At 37.8% G+C, this 24,322-nt stretch overlaps 2 protein-coding genes across 5 annotated transcripts in view; one reads left to right on the forward strand and one right to left on the reverse strand.

Moving 5' to 3' along the window:
- Positions 1-6,375, reverse strand: part of LOC104553705 (probable cation-transporting ATPase 13A4) — a 44,562-nt gene extending 38,187 nt beyond the window's left edge. Inside the window, exons 1-2 of the mRNA XM_062006177.1 lie at positions 6,180-6,375; positions 4,423-4,726 (exon numbers count right to left, since the gene is read on the reverse strand). Coding sequence (XP_061862161.1) covers positions 4,423-4,485 — 63 coding nt within the window. The 5' untranslated portion in view covers positions 4,486-4,726; positions 6,180-6,375. The remainder of the gene's footprint in view (positions 1-4,422; positions 4,727-6,179) is intronic.
- Positions 6,376-8,031: 1,656 nt separating this feature from the next.
- Positions 8,032-24,322, forward strand: part of OPA1 (OPA1 mitochondrial dynamin like GTPase) — a 55,913-nt gene continuing 39,622 nt past the window's right edge. The window contains exons 1-7 of one of the 4 annotated variants that reach the window (XM_062005374.1): positions 8,032-8,169; positions 10,350-10,668; positions 10,994-11,090; positions 12,295-12,402; positions 14,112-14,165; positions 14,784-14,851; positions 19,857-19,967. In XM_062005374.1, the coding sequence (XP_061861358.1) occupies positions 8,141-8,169; positions 10,350-10,668; positions 10,994-11,090; positions 12,295-12,402; positions 14,112-14,165; positions 14,784-14,851; positions 19,857-19,967 (786 nt within the window). In that variant the 5' untranslated portion in view covers positions 8,032-8,140. The remainder of the gene's footprint in view (positions 8,170-10,349; positions 10,669-10,993; positions 11,091-12,294; positions 12,403-14,111; positions 14,166-14,783; positions 14,852-19,856; positions 19,968-24,322) is intronic. The other 3 variants (XM_062005376.1, XM_062005375.1, XM_062005377.1) reach the window with 3 other exon arrangements.

Consider the following 24,322-nt stretch of genomic DNA (forward strand, 5'->3'; position numbering starts at 1 on the left):
ATCATAGAATGGTAGGGTTGGAAGGGATCTTTAGAGGTCATCTAGTCCAACCCCCCTCCAGAAGCAGGGTCACCTAGGTCAGGTCGCATAGAAACATGTCCATGCAGGTCTTGAAGACCTCCAAGGAAGGAGACTCCACAACCCCTCTGGGCAGCCTGTGCCAGGGCTCCCTCACCTGAACAGTGAAATAGTTTTTTCTTAAATATAAGTGGAACTTTTTGTGTTCCAGGTTCATTCCATTACCCCTTGTCCTGTTGCTAGCTACAACGGAAAAAAAGGATGCCCCAACCTCCTGACACCCACCATTTAGGTTTCTCAGCAGGTTTATCTAGTCACGTGGATGCCTTACAGTAATTAGGGTTTGGAAATTCTTCAAGCTTCACTAAGCCTATACTACAAAGATCTTCAAACAAATGCTTGTGCACTATGGCAAACATAATTTCTGGGGCTGGCAGAAATCCCTGGGTTGATGTCACTAGTAACAACATCTCTGTCAGGTTGGGTTTATGTTGTTAAGGAAAAGAGTAAGTTTTGCTGGGCTGTATTTCATTGCACAAGGACATTGTGCTGAAGCAGACATGCTTCTTTTGAAGATGGGTCTGATGAATACAGGTTTGCACTTTGATAACATTTCTACTGTGTGAGCAGGTTTTTAGGGCTCAGTGTGTGCATCTGGCATTTATAACATTACATAGCCTGGGTTCTTGAGGCCACCAGACTAAGAGAAAAATAAAATAAAAATAAAAAATAAAGCTACAATGAGCTTTCCATGAGACTCCAAAAGGCTTCTTGTTATCTCACAGGAGGTAGCACTATACAAACAAAAAAAAAAGGCTGGTATAGAGCTCATCTCTGTAGAATAATTTTTAATAAATTATTTACCAATATTACCAATTATTACTGGTAAAACTTTGTTTCTTAGTCTGTTAACATCTCCTTTCTCTTGAGACTCTTGAGACCCAATGGCCAGAGGAGTGACTAAAAAAAAAATATTTTAACTTGTGAGTGAAGGGTCTAGGAAAGGGCCACCGATTACAGGACAGAAAAAGCTGCCACACCTGCTCAGTTGGCAGAAAATGTGCTTATTCCAAGAAAGGTTCTTAGCTGCTTTAACAACTAAAGCCAGAACTCAAGGGCTTACCACTCAAATGACCATCAAGTTTTTGTTACTTATGTTTAAAAGAAAAATTGCCTGTAACTGCCAGGTCACTTGCACAGTAGAATTTCAATGCTAAAGTCAAACAAGTTCAGGCACTCCTTTTTATTGGTGAAATAACCTGTAGCTACAAACAAGATACCTAAACAGTGGCTAGGAGCTATCATATTTCTGGCAACCCAATCACCAGGTACCCTATTACAAACAACCTGTTGCTATAACAACTGATAATAGGATTAGATTTGAAAGACTGGTTAAGATTCACAAGGAATTTAATAACTGAATCTCATTCTTAGCAACCATAACCTGTTTCATCAGAGATTTGTTTCTGTTCCCTCTGAACCCAGTAGAAACATTCCCTATCTTCCCTTTTCCAATTCCACCACCAATTACTTATTCTCAAAAATGCCTTCAAGTAGATCTTCCTGAAGGGAGGGAGGGGGGAAAAAAAACCAAGCTCATTCCTAAAATAAATCCTTTCCTACTACCATACCTATTAGCCCTCTCTGAGGCAAGTTGCTTGAGTCCAGAGTACTCTCACACAACTGAGGTCTTTCTGGTACGAGAAACGGTTATGAAGAGAGAGATTATCTCATGCTTTGAATATACATTGCTAAGTTTCAGTTGGCCAGGAGACTGAACTCTCATTCACGCAAAGGTGTTCCAGCAAAAGTAATCCCAAAGATATACACAAGGATATATAGGGTAGATTTCCTAAGTCAGAATGATTATTCTTAAATACAGCACTATCTAGCATCTCAGGTGTACCAAGAAATGGAAACACTGAAGAAAACTTTTAAGCATTTCTTCTTATTTGAGCTCCTCAACTTTCCTCAGGAAAACAGACAGCTAGTTCAACACAGGAAAGCATTGTCTGTCCAAAGTCAAATGAACTACTTGCATGCTTTCAAAATTACTTGATCTATTTCACTCTGGAAGAACTGGCACCTGCACAATGTCAGCTGTTACATTATTACACTATGTGATATGATCTCGTTTGAGAAGTCAAGATCTGCTTGGTAATAATTTGGTTCCAGTAGATGAAGCTGACTGTTAAAAATAAGGTCAAAGAATTTTTTTCATAGCTTAGAATTTTTTTTAAATGTTGCAATGTCACTTAGATATTATGTGCCACTGCCACTTGCAGTGGCTGACAGTAGCTTAAAATATGCTGTTTTAACAAAGAAACAATGTTTACACATAATTCTCTTTTACTCCATGTACTCCCCTCTCCTCCGCTTAAACACAGCTTCTTTGTTTCTTTCTTCACACCTTTCCTCACCTACATTATTACTTTCTTTTTCTCTTTCACATATATACATACACTAGCTGTTCTCTCTTTGTCCACGCATTGTTTTTTCCTCCTTCTCTTGCAATACCACAGACACTCTCACAGATATCTTCCTGTTTCACATTCCTATCTTTTTGTCTCCGTCTCTTACATACATGTTACAAAGACACACGTACCTGCCAAATCTAGCACAATTTCATTATGGTTTTAATTGCACCTACTGCTCAACAGCTTTATCAATCTTTTTTTCAGTGACTTTCACTTGGGAATCCTAAGTGAATGAGCACTGCTCATGCTCATTGCAGGCACAGGGAGCATGGCAATGGTCAGACACCCTGGATTTACAGAGCAGATAAACTCGAAACTGTGCACAAGCTGTGCACAGAAAACCTCAGATTCACAGTGCAGATCCCTGAGCATTGGAGTTATGTCATATGTGCTCTGTATGAGACTGGTGAGAAACAAGAACACTACACAGATAACTGGCTCCATGCAACCACAACTTGCGTGTCTCAGTAGTACACAGCTGGAACTGGACATGCTCAGTACAGTAGTGTGGCTCAACGCAGCATCAGGCAGTCCACTTAACAATTGCTAATGACAGTGCCAGTAGCAAGAAGAGAATGACAGGGTGTACCCCAGAGAAGAGCAGGGGTAGACTGGAGCATAGACACCAAACCAGTAGCTGTTTGGAGCTGGAAAGCAATGGCACATCAGCACCAGGGCTAGGTTTAGCAACTCAGCAGCAGAGCCAGTTGGGTTCTTCATTGCATGGAGCTAATTAGTCCCCACCCTCAGAGCTGGTGTCTTGCAATTCTTCCTGCAGTGCTCAGCTCATGCTGCTGGATGACTCTCTATTATATTCTCCAGCACATCCCAGAATACACAGGTCTGCATTATACAAAAGATGACGTCTCCCCTTCTCTGGATAGCAGAGAGATGACTGAAAATCTCCATTTGTATCTAAGGATAACAAAAGTCCATATTTCCTGTGACAAGGTCTCTTTTTCACTAAAATGGTATTTTCATTGAGTACATTTTGAGGACTTCTCCAGGATTTCTGGAAGCAAACAGTCATGTCAGCTGGTACATGATCATGTTTCCTTAGCTTTGCTGGGGCTGATGTACACTCAGAAATCCTACACATGTGCACGGCAGAGCTACAGTGCCTCTGCAGCAGGGAGATTTTGAGAAGCCCTGGAATTACCAGACGTCCATAAGATGCTGCTGTGCAGCCACATCACGGGGCTAACATCTCCAGCAGCATCTGTCAGACAGACAGGATGAACAGGTGACAAAGAGTTGATCTGCAACACATAGTATTTCCAAAGCAGCTAAGAAGCACTGAATGCAATGCAATCATGCATCAGGCTTACTGTGCCAGAGAAATGCCATGAAGTAGATTAGATATTTCATGTAAATGCAGGACTTATTTCTACATGTTTCAGAATGCACGTAAATATACTTTTTCCTAGGAAACTCTGGGAAGAAATATAGTAGTTCTATTTTTAGCAGTCCAGCTTTATACAGGTGTTCAGGCTGGAACAGTGTTGCCAATTCAATAGACTGCATTTGCTACTAATTTATACAACCTAACACATGTGGTTTTATGCTCCAGAGAAAGCCAAGGTTTCCAGTCCTCATCTAACAGGAGTTGACCCTAGAGATTCAGCTGTCAAATGGTTAGGAACACCACTTCAGCCCATCCCTCAAGCTTATACAAGACTGTTTCCATCCACATTTATAATGCTGCATCAACAATCTGTTGGAGTAGATAACCAATTAAATCCAGTGAACACAAACAACTTTCTTTTCTTTCTGCTTCAAAAAATTATATTCCTTTCTAATTGTATATTTCTGCTATGGGAATACCCCCACCATGCATAGCTGAATTACAGACTGTAGCATCTTATTGCAAAACACGTGCCATCTGCTGCTGCAAGTTGAGAAAGACCTAGACAGAGATACAACTCACCATCTCATTTTCTTCTCCCTGGTTAAGCTGTGCATAATGGTTATTGGCAAGATTTTCCCCCATGAAATGACCCTCTGGAGACTTTCTAGAGCACCCTCAGGACAGGTCTTCAGCGTTGTGTGCTTGAACTTCCACACTGAGGAAGCACTCTAAGTACACACCTTCCTTTTAACTATGCTGATGCTTGAAGAATGGAGCTCCTCCCTCTCTGTAGGGTTAGCAGGTAACATTCGTTCCTCCTCCCTTCATTCTGTTGTTGTAGTTTTGTGATTGCAAGGGTACATGCAAAATTCCTTCAAAGACACTGCAAGAAAGAAAAAGTTAGATCTCATCAGTGTTTGCCACAATATGATTCTGGGTTGCCACTCTGACAGGCATAAGCAGCTGCTGTTGGCACGAAACTTTGGGGAGAGGGTAAGAGGGGAATATTTTTCTTCAAGAGATTATGGAATCACTGGAGACCAGGAGTGTGTTCTGTGTGACCAGGAGTATTTTCCTTCCACAAGAGAAGGAAAATACTCGTTGCTGATGTTAACACTCCTAGTAAACAGCCTGAACTAAGTGTACGGCTGTGATCTCTACTTATGCCTCAGGAGAAAAAATCTGGCATGGTAAACAGGGGCCCAAGTTTGTGTGGGTGCATTGATGCACTGTGTGTCAGGATCCAGCCATGTAGGATCTTCATTATTAAGAATATCATCACAGAATGTCTTCTGACCTCACCACAGAGTTTCGGGAAAAGTCACTGAGGGTATCAGCCCACTGATGTCAGTGAGCTGAATACAAATGCCTCTGACTTCCAAATCAGAGCCAAAAGGAAGCTGGCAGAAAAACAGCACTGTGGGTTTTATTATCTCCCTTTTTTGGCTACTGATGGACTGCATTTGTTTGTTACTGTTGTGATTCATTCTCATTATTATTTCCTTGTTCCTTGCTACTTTCAAGAAATTACACACCAAATATTTCAGGAATGAGGTCAAGAAAAGCAAACCTGTTCTTCCAGCAAATACCTTAAGGAAACTAAAATATGATTTCTAGAGTGACTGAAACAGATCAAGAGATGCCAGTTAGTTCCTATTCATTAGCATTTCACTTCTGCATGGTATGGATTTGTACAAGTCCCAGATATCTCAAGCATCAGGAAAGAGCACTGCTTATCCTGCAGTGTGCAGGCTCAGAGAAACTGAAATGGGAGAAATGCAGGGAACAGAGAAGCAAAATGAGGGAGTTAGGCCAAGTAATACAATAAAAGTTACCCATAGCTAATAACGTGAGCTGGGCACAGACCTATAAGCCAGATGTGCATGTATGCACGGATATGTTTGTAAAATGCTGGTGACAAGCAGTCTGTGTTGGAGCAAAGTTGCTTGGACTTGACATCCAGCATACTTTCAAAATGAAGGCAGATCAGAGGCCGGACAGAAAAGGATGGAACTGTACTAAGATGTGATACGGACAATTTGTTGCAATGAGATCAAGGAGAAACAAGGTGCTGTCCATATCCTAGCTTCAGTGCTATCCCACTCCTTCCCCCCCACTGCAAGTCTGAGGCTAGCTTTGAGCCTTTCAACTTCTCATTTTCTTCTTCTGAGACCCAGCATAGGAGCTCTAGTTTGTTACATGAGAATCAGAAGTTTCAATAAACAAATAAAAAGAGATAATGCAATAAAGTCCATTTCTAATAAACCTGATTGGACAGAAAAGCTCAGCATTGCTATCTACAAGCTAAAAAAGTCAGGAAACAAGTGCAAAGGTACCTTTTCCAAAGCAGGCTGATGATTTTGGGAAATGAATCATTATTCTGGGAGGTGTCAAGGACGCAAAACTGGAGTGTCACACATGCTTTTTCTGCCTGGACAACATTTGCTGCTTCCTCAAAAGCCAGCCTTGCTCCTTCTAGAGTCTATAGAAGTCCAGAGTGCAGCAGAGATCCTTGGCTACCCATTCACAGAGAGATGAGATGCATGCAGAGTATCCCACCAGACCTAGGTATCTCACTATTTATAAGTTTAGTCCAGCTCCTATTGAAAATTTCTGCTCCTGTAGAACACTGTTATTAGGGAGATTTAAGTCTTCATAACTGAAAACAAAGAAAAACCTGATTAACCGTGGTAATTAGCCATAATTGCCATAGTTTCATAACCTGTCAGAATATCTCAGAAAAATCTGTTAATCCACAATCAGTGAAAATGATGGAATTTTTTCCCTTTCTCCTGCAGAAAACATCCATCCTAAATGAGAACCCATAGTTCCATGATACCCTCTACTGTTCAAAATGAGATTTACACGTTAATTTACAAATAAAACCAGTTATTTGTATCACATCCCAGGGAGAATCATTATTCTTATTTTTAGATTGAAATCCGCCTACAGAAACAGACATAACTCACAAAAATAATTTGTGAAGTTAAACTAAAAACAGCAAAGGTAAGTTTTTAAATAAACATAATCCCTCAAATTTATAAGTAAATAAATAATTCTAAAAGCAAACAAGCAAGAGACAAAAGCATGTGCTTTACTTCATCCCTACAACTTTTATCTCAGTCCTGAAAATACATGTAGGTATTATGTCATCCTTGTACAATTTGTTTTGCTCTGAAAAATCTCACTGTATTAACAGAAGCCTAGCCTATAAAACAACTCAAATCTCTCTTTTCTGTTTACTTGAGCACTTGATGCCTTGTTCTGGTCATAATACAGGAAGGATGCTGTGAAACAACTGGTGACAGTCCACAGGCCAGCACACAGAACAATGATAAAGGAGTCAGAAAATATGAGAGAAGGGTTTAGGGTTGTTCAATCTAAAGAAAAAGGAGACTAAGAGGAAATACGATAACTGTTTTCAAACACATAAATGGAAAAAAGCATATTCTCTGTGTGCACTATGGATAGAGTTAACTTGCTGCAAGATTCAAATCAGGGGCAAGGGAGAACTTTCTATTAACGTTAGCAAAGCACTGGTACTGCCAGCTGAACACTGGAATGTCTGTAGCGTTTACGGGCAGGTGAGGCACGCAGCTTTCAGCAATGACATCACTAGAGATGATGTTGTGTGAGGGCCTCTCGCTTCCATGTGGTCCTGCCGGCAAAATCTCCCAACAGCCCACAGAAGCCCGTCCGGACGCACCTTGTGTTTTCCATCTTCCAAAGCTGCGCAGACACACGTTTCACGCACTTCAGTGCAACAACAGTTGGGAACGTATCTGAGACTCTCGTACCAGCACAGGCCTCCACCAGACGCTGAGCCTCATCACCCTCTGCAGCCCTGCCCCGCCGGGCCGGGCCAGGAGCGCTCCGGGCCAGCTGAGGGACACAGAAGGGAGACGCTGAGGCCTGTCCGCACCGTGGGTGGGGTGTGAGGGGAACACACGGACCGGCTGTGAGGAGCCATAAGCCCCAGCTGTGAGAAGCCGTGCCGGGCCGGCTGTGAGGAGCCATAACCTCGCCCCGCTCCTGCGTGCCGGGCGACTCCCCGGCTGTTCTCCCCCAAACCCCTTCCTTCGCCGCGCCCGGAACCTTTGAGCGGGGAGGCGCGGTTTCCAGCCGGGCCAGGCGCAGAGAGCGCGGTGCCCGGAAGCGACGGCAGCTCCGTCAGCCCGCGGCCGCGGCGGCTCCCCCTGCCCTTGCCCGCGCAGCGCGGGGCGGCAGGTGCGGCGGCGGAGCCCCGGCCGGCGGCCGCGCTCCCTCCGACTCCTCCGGGCTCTTCACGGTCGTCATCATGTGGCGGACGCGGGCGGCGGCAGCTTGGTGAGCGAGGCGGTCTGTGCAGGGGTCAGGGCGGGCGCTGCGGGCCGCCGGCGGGCCTGGCCCCTCCGGCGCGGTGGCGATGCGGAGGGAGTAGCTGCCACAGCCTCGACCCTCTCCCGACCTCGGAGCCTCTCCCTCGGGTCGGTTGTTACACCTGTCGCGGCTGAGCAGGCCCTGGGCACCCGAGGGAACGGAGCTGCCCGCGGGGGAGGCCGGAGCCGCATAACGGGTCCGAGTAAGAGGTGGGAGGGAGTGTGTGTGCGCGGATTGCGCAGGGGTGCGCCTGAGGCTCCTGCCTGCGAGCTCCATCTCTCAGCTCCTCTGCGAGTTGGGGATGCGATGTGCAAGGGAATTGTCTTCCCTGCGTTCCTGCCCAAGTGAGTTGGGACCGCCTTTGTGTCCAAAGGTTGGCTCTCTATAGCAGCTACCCTACCTTTCTGTTGCTTTTCACTCTTCTATACAATTTCAGACAGCGGTGGTAAAACTGAATAACCAGTAATCTCATAATGTTCCTTGGCTGATTTGGGAGCAGCAGTAGGAAAGAGAATGTTGTCTAGTGCTGAATGAGAAAGGAAACACCACGGTATTTTAGTTGGTTTACATTTTGTTGGCTTACATTTGAAAGACTGTTTTGTAGTCATAGCTGTTAAAAGTGTATACAATCTATCTTTACAGAAGTTGTCCCAGCTGAGGTGAGGATTTTTCTGAACTCTTAAACTGCAGTAATAAGCGTAAAATGTTAGGTGGAATTCCAGGTGGAATGTTTTGCTATCAATAGTGACAGGCCATTTGGTCTTGTTTTACAAGGTGTTTATAGTCTCAGTGACTACAGGAGTAGTCAGGTGGCAGACCTGTAGTCAGGCAGATTCTAATGGCAGAGCTACTCATGTCTGGAAGGCTAACTGTTGTTATTGTTTTTAGAAACAACTTTCCAGAGGCTTTACATTTGGAACCCATGAAGCACTTCATTTAGTATCATTTTTTTGGCACCCTCTTCAGTCTTAATTGTACTTGTCAGTGAAAATCTTTAGGTTATTTTTTTTTTGGTCAGAATTCATCCAGAGTTTTTAGCAGAGAAAGGAGAAAGTGGAAGCTTTGGTATCATGGGGAGTAGTGTGGGATTTTAATTGGATTATAGAATTTTATATGTGCAATTTCAGCAGATAGAGTTTGAAATATAGCATCGCACACCAAAAGCAATCGTTGTTGATCAAGTTCTCGCTGTAATTATTTGTGATGGGACTTGATTTTTCTTTCTTTTTAAACATAGGGAATGAATGCTGTAAGATGTAGCATATTTTAAAAGAATCATAGAGAGTAAAATTACATAATATTACAAAATGCCTTTAACTTGGGTAAAGACTAATAATGAAAAGTGGCTGCCATATATATTACCCAACCTATGCACTTGTTTTAACGTAAGCAGGATTGAAAATGTTCCTATGTTTTAATGTGCTTCTCATAGCTGAGCTCTAGATTGGGCCTGAAATTTTCCCTCTATCACAAATCTTGAATTACTCTGCTGAAGTCTTCAGCAAACATAATGCAGCTATCTCCAGAAGTAATCTTGTCTATGCATGACCTAAGACAAAACAATAGTGCTCTAATCCTAGAACTGCAGAATAGTAGACTGACAGGAAGTGAAAGATGTCATTAAGTAAATGCATCGACTCCAAAGGAGAACCTAGCTTGACAAAAAAGAACAAATGTATTTTACAAAGGATTTTTACTTGTGTATTGGGATTTTTCAGGTTTGAAAATCCACTGCAAACTTATTATTCAAAACAAACTTTTAGAGAATGTTAAGATGAGTCAACCTGACACATTCTATGTTGCAAGTTATGGACTCTTGGCTCCTGTTTGACCAAACCATGTTTTAACATAGACATGTCACTTGCCTTAATCCAGTGTTAAAGTTCAATTTTATTCATAACAGAATTCATAAATGGTATTGAAAGCTTTTTTTCAGTAATAGAAGTGCTATACCCATTAACAGTGTTTACAGTTTTTTATTTTGCTACTGGTATACCGATGATAGCTGGAAATGGTACATTCAGAACGATGCTCTAATTTATCTGTAACCAGATAAAATGTGATATGAATTGCATCTAAAGGGGTTGTTGAGTTACAGGTATGTTAAGAAAATCTGTCACTTAAGAGTTTTTATTTCTTTCTTTTAGTGTCATCTGCCGGAGTCTGGCAAATAGAAGCTATGGAATAAAAAGAAAATCACCACTTCAAAACTTGCATCTTGTTTCCCGAAGTATACATCATCCTTACTATCCAAGTTCCAAATTTCAAAGACCTCCTTTAAGGATATCCATTCAACTGTTCTCTTCCCTTAATCGGCTTCCTCTACACAAAACAAAACTTTTAAATGTAAAATATGGATACCAGTTCCACAGGAACTTTTGGCTAGCTAGACTAGCATCAAGGCTTCTCAAACTTCGTTACCTTATATTAGGATCTGCTGTAGGTGGTGGTTATACAGCTAAGAAGGTATTTATCTGTGGAAGCTATTTTATGCATTTCATCTGTGTTATTATTACCTAGTTCAGTACAGTAGTTCTTGGTATATCCACAAAAATACAAGTTATGCTTGTTTGGTGAACTAATGACAAAGAAGATGAGTGAATATGGAAAACGAATTGTTTAGAGAACTAGTATGGATTTTAAAAGATCGAAGTGGTATTATTCATGTGTAAAAGATGGTGGGTTAGTATGCTTTGTACGTAGGTAATAGTTTTAATTAGATTGCTCATATGCCTCTCTATACATGTTTGTTTTTCTATTTCTACTACTTTTATTTTCCTTTTTATATTAGACATATGATCAGTGGAAGGACATGATGCCAGATCTCGATGAATATAAGTGGATTGTTCCTGACTTCATTTGGGAGCTTGATGAACATATTGATTTAGGTATCAGAAAAATTAAAGTGTTACTTTGTCTAAAAGACTAACATATATAAAACTTAACTAAAAGGCCATAAGCCTCTCTCCAGGAGTATCTTTATAGCTGTAATTTCAGTGAACCTGCATTGTTAAGAGTTTGGTGTGTGTCTTACAAAGATATTTGTATCAATGTATATGTAGGAAGAAATTAAGCATTGATTAGCATTGATAATTCAAAAATTCATCTTTTCATTTGGTAAATGTTCTTTGTCCTTTCATATGGTCAGATAGTCTCATTATTGAAAGGAGAGTTGCGGCATGGTCAAGGAAACTTACACAGGTTTTGGTAGTATTATATGCAAAATTATATTTATTTCTATATGAATGAGAAAAGTAAAGAAATATAAATAGAGAATTAAAAGATATGTATGAATAAAAGATCAATTGAAAATGCAGCATGGTGAACTTACCTAAACGCAAAATTATCTTGAAGATACAGAAGAAAATGAAAAATACAGGCCCTTCCTGAAACTCTGGCTACAGTACATCTTTTGTATATTTTCAAATGAAAGAAAGAAATCTAAAAATGAAGCCCAGAGTTCTTTATTACATATACAGGATAGTAAGGTGATGGTCTTTTTTTGTAAAAATGTTTACCAAGATTTTATTACAGGTATGAGCATGGCAGAGGTTAATGCAGAGATTGAATAACTGAGGCAAATTGGGTTTTGTTTTCGTTGCTAGTGGATGCTACGTTTTATAGTACTTTAAAGCTAATAAGTTTGTGATTTTTTTAGAGTTACCAAATTAGCTTTATTATGAAATTGAAGCATAAGCTCTCCTTAAAATGTACATCAGGGGCACAGAGTTGTGGAGTTTTAAAACATTCTCTACGAAGTATGTGAGAATAATGTATGAAATGTCATGAAATGCAGCAATAAGGTTTAGACAATTTTGAATTACCTGAGGCAGTCAGGCAACCAGCTTATCAGGAAGTTCAAAGTCTAAAAAAGTAATTGTTTTTTCCCATCTGATAATCTTTCCCAACGCTAATGGGGGGAGGTGCAGTGGAAAGAAACTTTTACATAAAAAAAAAAAAAAAAAAAAAATAACAGAAACCAAAAAAATCATGTCCTAAAACAGTTGCTAGGTTTTATAACCTAAGCCATTTTTGTTCACAAAAATAATAGAGAAAGAAACATACTCATTAGCTGTTTTATTGTTTTCCTAGAAAAACTTATCAAAGCCCTTCCTGATGCAGATGACCTTGCCAAACTTCTGCCTGACTTGGACAAGATTGGAGAGAGCTTCGCTTCACTGAAAGGATTTTTTTCTCCTGGTGAGAACCGTTTTTCAGCTAAGATTTCATTTTGAAAACATAAGCTCCTCATAGGATAAGGTTGCAGATATGTCCTTAGACACTAAAAGAAAGTGGATCCCGAAAATGCATGCCTTTTCACTGAATATTTCTTCTGAAAGTGTTACAGACACAGGTAAGTGTAAAGTATCTTTAAAAGCAAGAATTCTAGTAGTGAGTACAGAGAGCCAAAATGTGTTGAATAGAAAGCTGGACTTCTTACAGAAGTCTAAACATGCAAATTGAAAGCTAGATTGCTTCAGTGAGTCATAGAAGCTGGATGTATCCAACCGGAATTTGAGAAGGTAAGACTGGTGCTGGACACTAACAGTACCAGAGCAATTAGAGGAGAACGAGTTGGGTTATTAAAAATGGTGGCTGTTAATCATAGAATCATTTTGGTTGAAAAATACCTTTAAGATCAAGTCCAACCACTAACCTAACACTGCCAAGCCCACTATTATCCAAGTCCCTCATCTACACAGCTTTTACATATCTTCAGGGATGGTGATGCTGCCACGTCCCTGGGCAGTCTGTGCCAGGGTCTTAACAACCCTCTCAATGTAGAAGTTCTTCCTCGTCTCCAACCTAAACCTCCCCTGGTGCAACTTGAGGCTGTTTCCTCTTTTTCTGTCACTTGTTAACTTGGAAGAAGAAACCCACCCCCACCTCACTACAGCCTCCTACAGTCAGGTATTTGTAGAGAGTGATCATGTCTCCCCTTCAGCCTCCTCGTCATCAGACTAAACTGCCCCAGCTCCCTCAGTCATTTCTCATCAGACTTGTTTTCCAGACCCTTCACAAGCTTCATTGTCTGTATCTGGACATGCTCCAGCACCTCAGTGTCCCTCTTGCAGTGAGACACCCAAAACTAAACAGAGTGCAGGAGATGTAGCCTCACCACTGAGTGCAGGGGCACTGCTGATTACACCTTTTCAAGCCAGAATGCCATTGGCCTTGGCCACCTGAGTACACTGCTGGCTCACATTCAGCTGGCTGTAGATTAACACTCCCAGGTCCTTTTTTGCTGGAGAGCTTTCTAGCCACTCTGCCCCAAGCCTGTAGCAGTGTCTGGGGTAATGTTGCAAGTTGTATGTTTAATGTTTTCAGGTTCTGAGGATTCAACTAAGACATTTTTGATTGATGAGCTTTTTAAAACTGAAAAATGATGGATTTGATCATCATGTTTGTCTTGCTAATGACCATATCTCAAAATTTCTCCCAGTCTTTCTTGTAATAAAGTGCAAGATTGTTTCTATTATGTGCCTTAATAATTATGTGCCTTAAAGATTCTTGATTAGGTGTGAGAGTCATTGCTCTGAGTGTGTTTGAAAGGATTTCCTTATCTGTGACTAAGAAGTGTTATCTTCCTTTTATTAAAATACTGTCTTTGGTGGAACTAGTTTATTAATTTTACAGCACAGTTTATTAATCAGTTATCACCTAAGTAGGGATCCAGTTCTGCAGAGTGACAAGTAGATTACAATCTCCTATGTATTTTGGCTGTTAAAAATTGTGATGTTAACTGACTGGTATTGTGAGATGTCACCTATTATTTGTATCATACTCACATGGGCGTAGTTGCCATTTATGATTGTGTGGTCCTCCAAATGAGACAAAGATTCCCCCATCTTTGTTTGTCGTTTTGTGTTTATAATTTTTATTTCCCCTCTTCTGCTGATTTTTCACAGGTTACAATTTGGTTAGTGAAGTCATAGGAGCTTCTGATCTACTTCTGTTGTTAGGTGTGTAAAAGCCCTTTTTACTGCCCTTAACTTGCCTGTCTAAAGCAAAATGTTAAAAAGCTACTATATTAAGAGGAGTGAATATCCATGTAAACACAGCTACTTTCAGCAATTTAATATTGAATTACAAGTACTTTCCAGCAACTCCAAAAATATTTTGATCCTCCTCTGTGAGAATGAATTGAGAAACAGCTATTTCTCTGCCACACTCCTTAGCAGATGCTTTTTATTTTGGGCATTTTTGAGAAGCTTGTCTGGAAAACTTTTCATTACAGTAGGATTTTTTTTCTCTCATTGTAATACCAATGGAATTTGTATCATTATTTCTGATAAACATGAAAATATTTTTACAATGTTTTCAGAAGTTTCATAGTCTAACTGCAGCTGCCTGCTCCCTTGTGATATAACTAATCTGAGTCAACAATTAGTTTAGAATAAATCTGAAAATTGTACATCTGAGTTTCTCTTTCAGTATCTTAAGATGAATCTATTTTTAATGAAAACTTAAGTATTGTTCAATACCTGATTCATGGGAGTTGAAACTTTATAGTAGATTTGGTTTGAGAATTTTTAAGTGCCTTTTGCATATTATAAGGAGTTTCTATAATTATATCCTAGGTTCTCCAGGAGAAACAGCATTCAGAGCTACTGACCAGGGATATGACAATGACAAACAATACAAGAAGGTAATTTACTTCCTTGCAAAAATAAAATGTCTTTATTACAGGTAATTTTTTAAAAAAATTCTTCAGTAGTTGCAGATGTTCATTTGAAGCAGCTTCAGCAGAATTTATCATTGAAAATTAATTAAGTATGCTTTGTTGGTTTTAATATATAAACATTACAGTGATAAATAAACATTTTGGTGGAAGGAAAATACAAGGCAGTCATAAAAATCTTTAGAAATTGCATTCCTCAAAGTTGGTTTGTAATAAGAATTAATAGAGAATTTTTATTTTTTGAAGCAGTCTGTCTTTAATTTCTTTATTTAGATCGAGCACACATCATTTTTATTACTGTCTTCTGGAAAAATTTGTTACTGTATTTTGATCACTAAAGTTTTAGCATTTTCTCCTTAAAGTAATGGAGTTTCACTTTTTTTTTTTGCTTTAGTTAATAATAGATCTCATTTCTGTCAAGTTCCTGTATTGTAAGGTTCCTCATTCTTTAAAGGATTTTCACTTCTCCTGTATATATGTTTTTTAAGTTATTTTTAAAAACAGAAGGATAGTGATAAATATCAGGGAATTTGTAAATTATTATAAATTTTAATTTTGCAACTGAAAGTGTCTGAACTATAACTGGGGCTTTCACATATCACATTTCTGTATATGCAGGCATGTATACGTTTCTTCTACATTAATTCTGCATGACAATATACAGTGAAACCTGTACAAAGCTCACTTCTTCTAAATGATTTTTTGTCCCTTTAGAACAGCAAAGTATTTCTACATAAAAATTAAGTTAGCTCTTTGTCTCTTCTTCATGACTAAACTGTCTCTGTATATTGTTGATTTTTTTCTTGAGTGATGGCTTAGCACAGGTTTCACTGTTTAAAACATGAAAAATATTTTACTATTGATTTGTGAAGAAGTGGCCATCTTAATTTATTGTCTTCTATAACTAAATTAACTGAGATTTTACTGAATGCCAGTAATTTCGCTAATACTTATTAGAGTTCTCGGTTTTTTTTGGATGCAGTGCCAACTGCGTTTTAATATTGCCAACAAAACTTTGGCTGTGGTGTGAAAAATATCAGCCCATATTAAATCAGAATCATTTAGGAAATTCAATCTGATGTACTAATTTTTGTTATTCCAATTATATTCAATATTTTACACCTAGAAACTGCTGATTTGCTAATTAATACAACCAATTTTGGTCATATTTTTAACAAAGCACATAGGAATATCTAACAATGTAATAATTTTGTTTATTGACAAGCAAAATTGTTATTTTCAGGACAATGTGTTAGGTGGCCTTTTTTTCATTCAATGCTTTCACTGCCAACCAATACTAGGTTAAGAATTGTGATTGTGTGGATGCATAAAGTGCTGTAGTATGGTATTAAATGTGTCTGATGAGCTGTTTTTCTTTGCTTGATTGAAAAGATGAGTAGCTGGTAAAGGAATCTAGGAATTATTCTGCACAACTGTTACTGGGCTTGGCCCTCTGATGGTTCTTTAAAAACTTCATGTATATTCAGAAACCACTTAGCTTGCAACAAAACTTTAAAAGAGTGAATGTTGTCTTGAATGCTAAGTCCAGACTTTTGCTGGCTCCTTGCCAGCAAATGTATTTCTCTCATAAGCTGTTATTTAATACAAAAGGTACCATTTTTTAAAAAAAGAGAATTAAACTAAAATTAGTGGAGTGTTGGGATAAGTCATTTAAATAAATGGTGTTTATATCTGTTTCTTCTTGGAATAAATAAGAAATTTTGTTCTTAGACAAAGAGAAGATAGTTACAAAAGCTTTAGTGTAGTAAAATGTTTTGTTGTACTGTATGTGAGAGACTAGTGCAAGTATGCATGTAAAATGGCAGTGTTACATTCTTAGAAAAATATCTTGCATTATTGTCTGCAATAAAAAAATTTCCTAAATTGTTTCAGCTTCCTGTTTAAAGAGATCCCAAAGCTCAGCCAACTTTTTAAAGAAAACTTGTAGTGGTTATCAAGTGGGATGAAATGGGTGTGAAAATATGACTCAAGTATTGATTTGGGGCTTAGAAACTGTATAAATAAGTGACTCAAAACCAACCACACAGTCCTTTCTCTGTCCTTGGTGTTTTGATAAAAATCTCATGCCTTGAAGAACCTGATGCACTGTTGAGGGTTTGGCAGCATGTAGACTGCCTCTCTCAGCCAGCACAGGGTCATAGGTGTAAGAAGGGGCACAGTAATTCTATGGCTCTTTACTACAGCTACTTCTCAAGGATGAAAGAGAGGCTTTAGTAAGGAATATCACTGGACTCAGATTATTTTGATATGGTGTTTTTTGAAGATTCTTGTTTGATTTGTTATTTCTTGCAAGTTATGCAGTGAAGGTTTTCCGTATGGGTTTTTTTTTCTATTCATAACACCATTATATTCCCAACTTAATTCCCAGTTTCAGGTTACATGTGCTCAGGATAATATTGTGACATGTATTCAAATTCTTAGACATCAATCTCTTTACCTTTCTCATCATTTTCACCCTTTTACATCCCTCAACATTTCATTATTATTCCTGCAATGAATTACTGTGGCTTAGCTTTTGCCATGAACAATCACACTGATGTCAGTGGGAAACAGTGGAAAGACTCAAGACATGCAGAAAGACAGAGCTTTGGTTGCTCATGAAAATAGAACGCTGAGGGGACCTTTTATCAATGCTTATAAATACCTAAAGGGTGGGTGTTGAGAGGATGGGGTGAGTCTCTTTTCATAGGGCCTAGTGACAAGACAAAGGGTACCAGGCACAAGCTGCAAGTTCCACTTGAACAAAAGGAGAAACTTCTTTGCTGTTCAGGTGAGGGAGCTCTCGAACAAGCTGCTAAAAGAGAGTGTGGAGTCTCCTTCTCTGGAGGTTTCCGAAGCCACTTGGACGTGTTCCTGTGTGACCTGATGGAGGGGAACCTGCATTAGCAGGGAGTTGTACTGGGTGATCTCTAGAGGTCCCTTCCCACTCCCACCGTTCTGTGTGATTCTATGAAATACTGTAGTCATGTGAAACTTGTAAATGGAAGACAGTCATACTCACATGAAGCACAACATACTAACTTTTAATATAATGTTGCTATTTTTTAAAGCACATGTAGTAACAATATCAGCACTTGGTTTGCCTTTTCTTCTACTGTGCTCAGATTCTTGTGAAACCTTTGCAGAGTTTGTGCCACTGTGTTTACCATCTAGTGTTATTTCCTTTACACTGTTTATTTGATAATGAAAACAGTAATATATTTACTTTAAACCACTTGGTTTTTAAAATCACGTTAATTGATCGATGTTGACTTTTCCAGATAAAGTTCTTTAAAATAAATAGTTTTCCACTGCAATGATTGACTGGGGCAAGGGGAACAGTGGTAGTGTCTAATGACAGAGAGATATGAACATTTCTGTTTGTATCCTGATTCATACCAGCCTGGGTGGTGGTATAGTTCTGTGCTAATTAAGATTCTTGATACTCTTTGGGTTTTTTTTTTTTTTATTCAAACCTACAAAGTAGGAAATGGAAAATAAAGGAAATATGATTGACTGATAACATGCAAAGAAGAGTTATTGAGAAGCTTTTTAAATCCCTGCATTTTTTATTTGAATATTTTATTAAATGAGATAACTGTAGACCTATAGCATAATGTTTGAAAGGACTGTGCCAGGTCATATTGCATTTCCTTGTTTGTCAAATGGCAAAATATTATTATTATGCCTATAATACTAAGTGAGGCTTAGTGTGGGCTGTGAGGCTCTCTCTCCTTGCTGCTGTATACAAATGAAATCTTTTGTTTTGCCAGAGTTCTTGACACAGCTCTAATGCATTTGCTAGTCTGGCAACATAGAAATTTCCTAAATCTTCAAGTGGTTGAATAAAATACAAATGCGTAGGTTTTTCTGTTCTTGAAATGTTAAACAAATAACTCTTTAACAAATGCTTATATTTGGCCATTTTATCATCTCCTTTATCCATTCTCTCCTGTATTTATCCTTATGTGTACATGCCTGTGTGTTTCATGCAATAAATGTGTAACTTGATGGTAGATGTCTTGAATTCTTACACCAAAACTCTATTTCAGGATTTGTTTTGATTCTTGAGGTGTGTTTTTGCAACCTGTAATTTCACTGAATATTTTCTTAGAAGAAGTTGCAGCAATTTTTAAAGGGCTTTATTTAAATAGTTCATTAATGCTTTTGTTTGCATTCTCTGAAAGTTCTGAAGTTAGTTAAACTAATTTTGAAAGACAGCTTACTATTACAAGAATGTATGGTGTAAAGGGAGTAGCGAAGAAAACAAAGCTTCATGGAAGTGCTGAATAAGTAAGGGAATAAGCATTGAGTTGCAGAGATTTGCAGTGATCAGAAAGGATTATGACAGCATGATTTTTAAACTGCATAGTGTTACAGAAGTGGAGAGGGGTTTTCTTTAATTTCTTAATGCTCTAGAAAGTATTTTGCTTCTCCTGGGTAGAGAAAGTTAAGTAGCAGGCAAAATCATGTTCTTATAAACTGCCTGCATTTCTGGAAATAAGAACAAAATGAAAATTTTTACTTTACTGACAGTGTAGCCTGTTAGCTGTTGTGCACAACTTAGAATGCCCAAAACACTGTCTTTAAATACCTGCATAGTGAAGTTGTGAAAAATTGCTGATACTTCTGATACGAACAGTTGACATGAAATCCTATTTGTTAATATGCAAATATTATGATAATTGATTTTTTTAAAAAATTTAAGTGTTGAGTTAAAGCTCAATATGAAGTGTATGAAAAGTAGCTCACTGTTTGTTTTATTCTACCTGGATTTGCAAAATGCATGGTTTTGCTGGCTGTAACCACTCCCAGCTATCTAGCCAGAGATCTCACTAATGAATTTTCAGTTTTGTTTGAAGTGACACATTCATACCTGGTTTTCATCTGTCTTTGTCATGTCCTTTGATTTAACTTCGTTCTCCTTACACCCCAAATTTTTCCTCTCCTTTTTATTGTAAACTCATGGCAGGGCCTGCTTGGTGAACTCATTCTGTTACAACAACAAATCCAGCAGCACGAAGAGGAAGCACGCAGAGCCGCTGGCCAATATAACATGGGCTCTTCCCAGCAGAAGCGAAAGGTGATGGCTTAAGGGATAATATGTACTGTATTCACACTAATCAAATACTTCAGCCTTCTGCATTTGAGCTAGAAAATTCTAACTAATTAAATCATGGGCCAAAACAATGATTACGGCCAACTTCAGGGCAGATGAAGTCCTGTTTCAGTTTTACCAAGCTGGGCTTAAAGCATGATGTTAAAAGCAGAACAGATACCTTATGTCAGTTTTAAATGGTATATTCTCTGCTTCTATAAACTATTTAAAGTTTATACATTAAAAATGCATTTAAGAGAAGTCTGTGAGTTAATGTCAAGTCTCTTTCCTCCACTGTTGCTTGCTTACAGTATCTGTCTTGTAAGAATATATATATTTACAGGCAATAGGTCTTTGGAAACACTTTTTCCTGCTGTATAGTGTTACCAATCTGAAAATGACAGCAGAAATAATTTTGTATAAATACTGTTGTTAATAACAGAGGTATTCCTTTGTTTACCATCTTAAAGCCCAGATTATACTCATATGCTGTTGTTGTCGAACATCTGCGTACCTCTTAAATTAAGTTTTGGTCATTCTATTCATTATTATATTGCTGAGATGGATTGGAAATGCTTCCCTGAGAAAAACTGGGATATTTTAGTTATCTAATTTGTTACAACCTATAATTCTTAACCAAATTGGTTGGTTGGCTGCTTCTGTGTCCCCAAAAATCATTGATTACTCATATTTTTCAGCAGCTTTGTAATTGAGCAATGAATATAGAGGTTAAGGTTATGTACATCTGAAGATAACTCCCGCAGAAAGAGGAACATAGTAAATGTGAATTAAACTTTTGGACATAGTTTCATAGCTGCAATTGTCACACTTTTTAGTCTGTTAGCAGAGGAAATCGCTGTTTCCTGAAACCATAGTAGTATTTTAAACTTGAAGATTTTACTTTCTTGCCATATTATATTTTATGGCTTAGAGTTACACCACCTGGCCACTTGAAAATGTTACTCTTCCTTTAATAAAAAATAGATGGTGAAAGGCAATTTTTTCTTCATATTTCATTTTAAAAATTTAGTTAATATTCTGTCTTGATTTAAAATAACACTGATGTATTCTGTCCTCAGTTATGAATGCAGGCATTATGTAACAAAATATAATGGAAATACATTTATTTGGAGATGTTTATCTCAGTAGATGCCCTACAAATGTCCTCACATTCATTCCTTCCAGATGTGTGCGTTGGTAGAAGAGCAAATATGTCTGCAGTGGTCTAATTTATTTGTTCAGTTACTCTTTTTTCTTAATAATGTTAACTCCTTCATCTTCTGTCAGGTTGTATACAGTTGATTGAGACAGCTTGAGTATGGAGTAGTAGCATGAAGTTCATAATAAAATGTATGAAGATGTAAAAATTACTGGAAAGACAATATAATATTTGATATATTAAAATGTACCAGCCTAATAAATTCAGTCAGGAGAAAAATTAGCTTGATATTTCATTTGTTTCTGTTTGGAATTCTACCTTGCTAGTACTTTCTTACTACTACTTCCACAATTCCCAATCTATGAAATAGCTATAAGGACTCTGTAAGTGTTATCCTGTCCTCCAAAGCAGGTACTCTGTGTATTCAGAGCATTGAAAGTCTTAACTGCCCCCTTGTACGTAAAAAGTTTTAATTTAGTGTTTAAATGTGGTGTTTGGCAGACACGCGTAAGGGCAAGGAATATGTATTGTTTGTCATGCTGACCTTTTTGCTTGAAACACGTTTAAAGAGATGGTAAATTGTTTTCTTTAATATCTTGAAATGAGGATGTAACTTGAAAATTCCAGCAATTAATCCAAATTCTGCTTTGGAAGAAGAGATTGTTATTGTCATTGCAATAAGTTATTGCATGCCCTTTTGACTCTCTTGCCTGGTTGTTAGAGAAGTTATCATTTAATTTCCATTCTTGGAATTCACTAAGCAAATGCTTGTTAAGCAAAATGTTGCTTGATTACTATTGATTAATATTAAATATATTTCTGTTGTAAATTGAATAGTAAGAACCATCTCAAAATCAAGAAGGATATTAAAAATGTAGCTGTTTCCTGTACATTTGGGGGTTTTTTTGTCAGCCTTTGATAAACATTTAGCAATGTAATTGATCAGTCTTCTATAGCTGCACTGTGCCTGGCTGCTTCTTGTAGGCATTTTGTCCAGGCTTTGATTTTTTTAATTTATATTACTCTTAAATCATTGTAGTTCTTCTGTAGATGATCAGTTTAGTAGAATTTATAGTCTAATTAGAGAATATAGAAAACCAGTAACTGTGATTTCAAAGGTATTGAGTTTTCAGAGGCACATAGTTATTTTATACAATACATGACAAACATTGTTGGAAATCAATCACTATGCAAAAGGAGTAACTGTGTAAGGAACTTCTGGTGATCTTATTAAACAGATACCTGCTTCTTTCTGTGCAAGAACACTTCATTAAAAGTGACCCTACAGTTTTCTCAGAACTCTTTTCTGGGGGCAATGGGAAAGGAAGCAGGAATCCTGATGTACAAACCATGCTGAACTGAATTAAGCAAATATTGATGTACCTATATACAGACAATTTAATAATTCTGGGTTTCTTTGTAAGTAGAAATCATAGATCCTAGATTAGTCATATGTGACTACTTCAGATTATTGTTACTTATAGCTCTTGTTGGCAACTCAACACTTTTACCATTGTTATGAATTAAATGTTCAAAATGCTGTATGATCTGACTTTAAAAACCACACCTGGCCCAAATGCTGAAGCATATACATCATTCTAGAGCTGTTTCTTAATTTATACTTACCTAATTGTCCTTGTTAGTATTAATAATCTAGTGCTAGATAATTCTTTACTTCAGATTTTGTAACTTGTGGCTGTGTGCAATATTTTTGCTTACTGTGTTTAACACAAGTGTACTATACTTCTAAGCACATGAGCACTGTCTCTTATGTAATCTGTAGTGTATGTACTTCAAAAATGCATCAAGACCCTAGAGTTACTTTGAGGAACATCTTGCTTAAAAGCAGAGAATGGGAAAATGTGAGCTGCTTTGAAAATCTTCAACAGACAGCAACATTTTGTTTTCCTTTTTAATTCCTTTATTTTCTTGCTGCTTCTGAGTCTCCATACCATCCTCTTTGCCTTTCTATTTTTATTTCCCTCTTACATTTCTGATGTGGATAAAGTGTGTGTATATGAAAGAGTTTCTTTCCATATACCTCCTTGTGGCTGCATGCGTTATGTTGTCTGTGCTAAACCTTATTTTCAATGTGCTTTTGCTATCACTGAACTAATTAACAGAAATTAGAAGGAAGTCAATTTACAGAACATTCTTTTGCGGTTTGTTGATAATAAAATAATTGGGTATAAATGGAAGTGTCAACTCTGATTGCTTTCTTTAAAGTGCAGACACAGTCCTGTATATTGTAGGTTTAATAGCTAAATAATCACTGCGAATAACTGTTGATTTTATTCTCGTTTAATCTGTAAGAAATGGTGTGAAATTACAGTAACTAAATTGATTTGTGTCCAAATGATAACTGTCCTCTGCATGTTAAATAATATGTTCTTTCTGATATGAAGCTAACTTGAGTTGTAAATGTCACATGAGTTTTATTAAGTAACCTCGAAGTATTGAAGCTTTTGCCTGTATCATTCTTTCAGTGATTATTTAGATTGGGGTTTTTTTCCAAATTTAATATTTCAGCAGTCATTGATGTTTGTAAATATTTACATCATATAAATTTGTATTGCACTATTTATGCATTTGTCTTTGTGTTATTAAACAGGAATTGTTTTGAACAACTGTTTATTACATCTTGGTGAACCTATTTTGATAATATTTGACCAAGAATGGCTCTAATTGCCTAGTCTCATTACATTTCTGCCTTGTGTTTTGTATTGTAATATCTTATTTTCTTCAGTTTTTAATGTAACTTAAATAATTTAAAAATAACTCAAGACTGTCTTGACTGACTACAATTTATGAAGTTGTGCATGCCTAATTAGGATTCTGAGAGATAGCTATGAAATAAGAATCCCCTTGAAGATTCAACTAGTGAATACTAACATGAAAGTAATTTCTGTAGCAAGAAGGCCGTTTAGTATTGTATTCCATTAAGGTTGTGCTAATACAGATAATGAATGTAAGGGTTCCTGAGTGTTTGACCACTAAATTACATTTATGACAGTGGCCAGAAAACTCTGAGCACCATATGTGAAGTTTGCTTTTCTCTAAGCTGACTTTCCTAGTATTAAGTCTTGAAGGGTTAATTTTTAGATTTGCATGTACCTGACATTCAGACTTTGTTGATGTGATCCTCCCATTGCAGATGGAACTTTCCATCAGCGTTAAATCT

Source organism: Colius striatus, chromosome 12 (assembly GCF_028858725.1).
Source record: "Colius striatus isolate bColStr4 chromosome 12, bColStr4.1.hap1, whole genome shotgun sequence".
NCBI classification, from domain to species: Eukaryota; Metazoa; Chordata; class Aves; order Coliiformes; family Coliidae; genus Colius; species Colius striatus.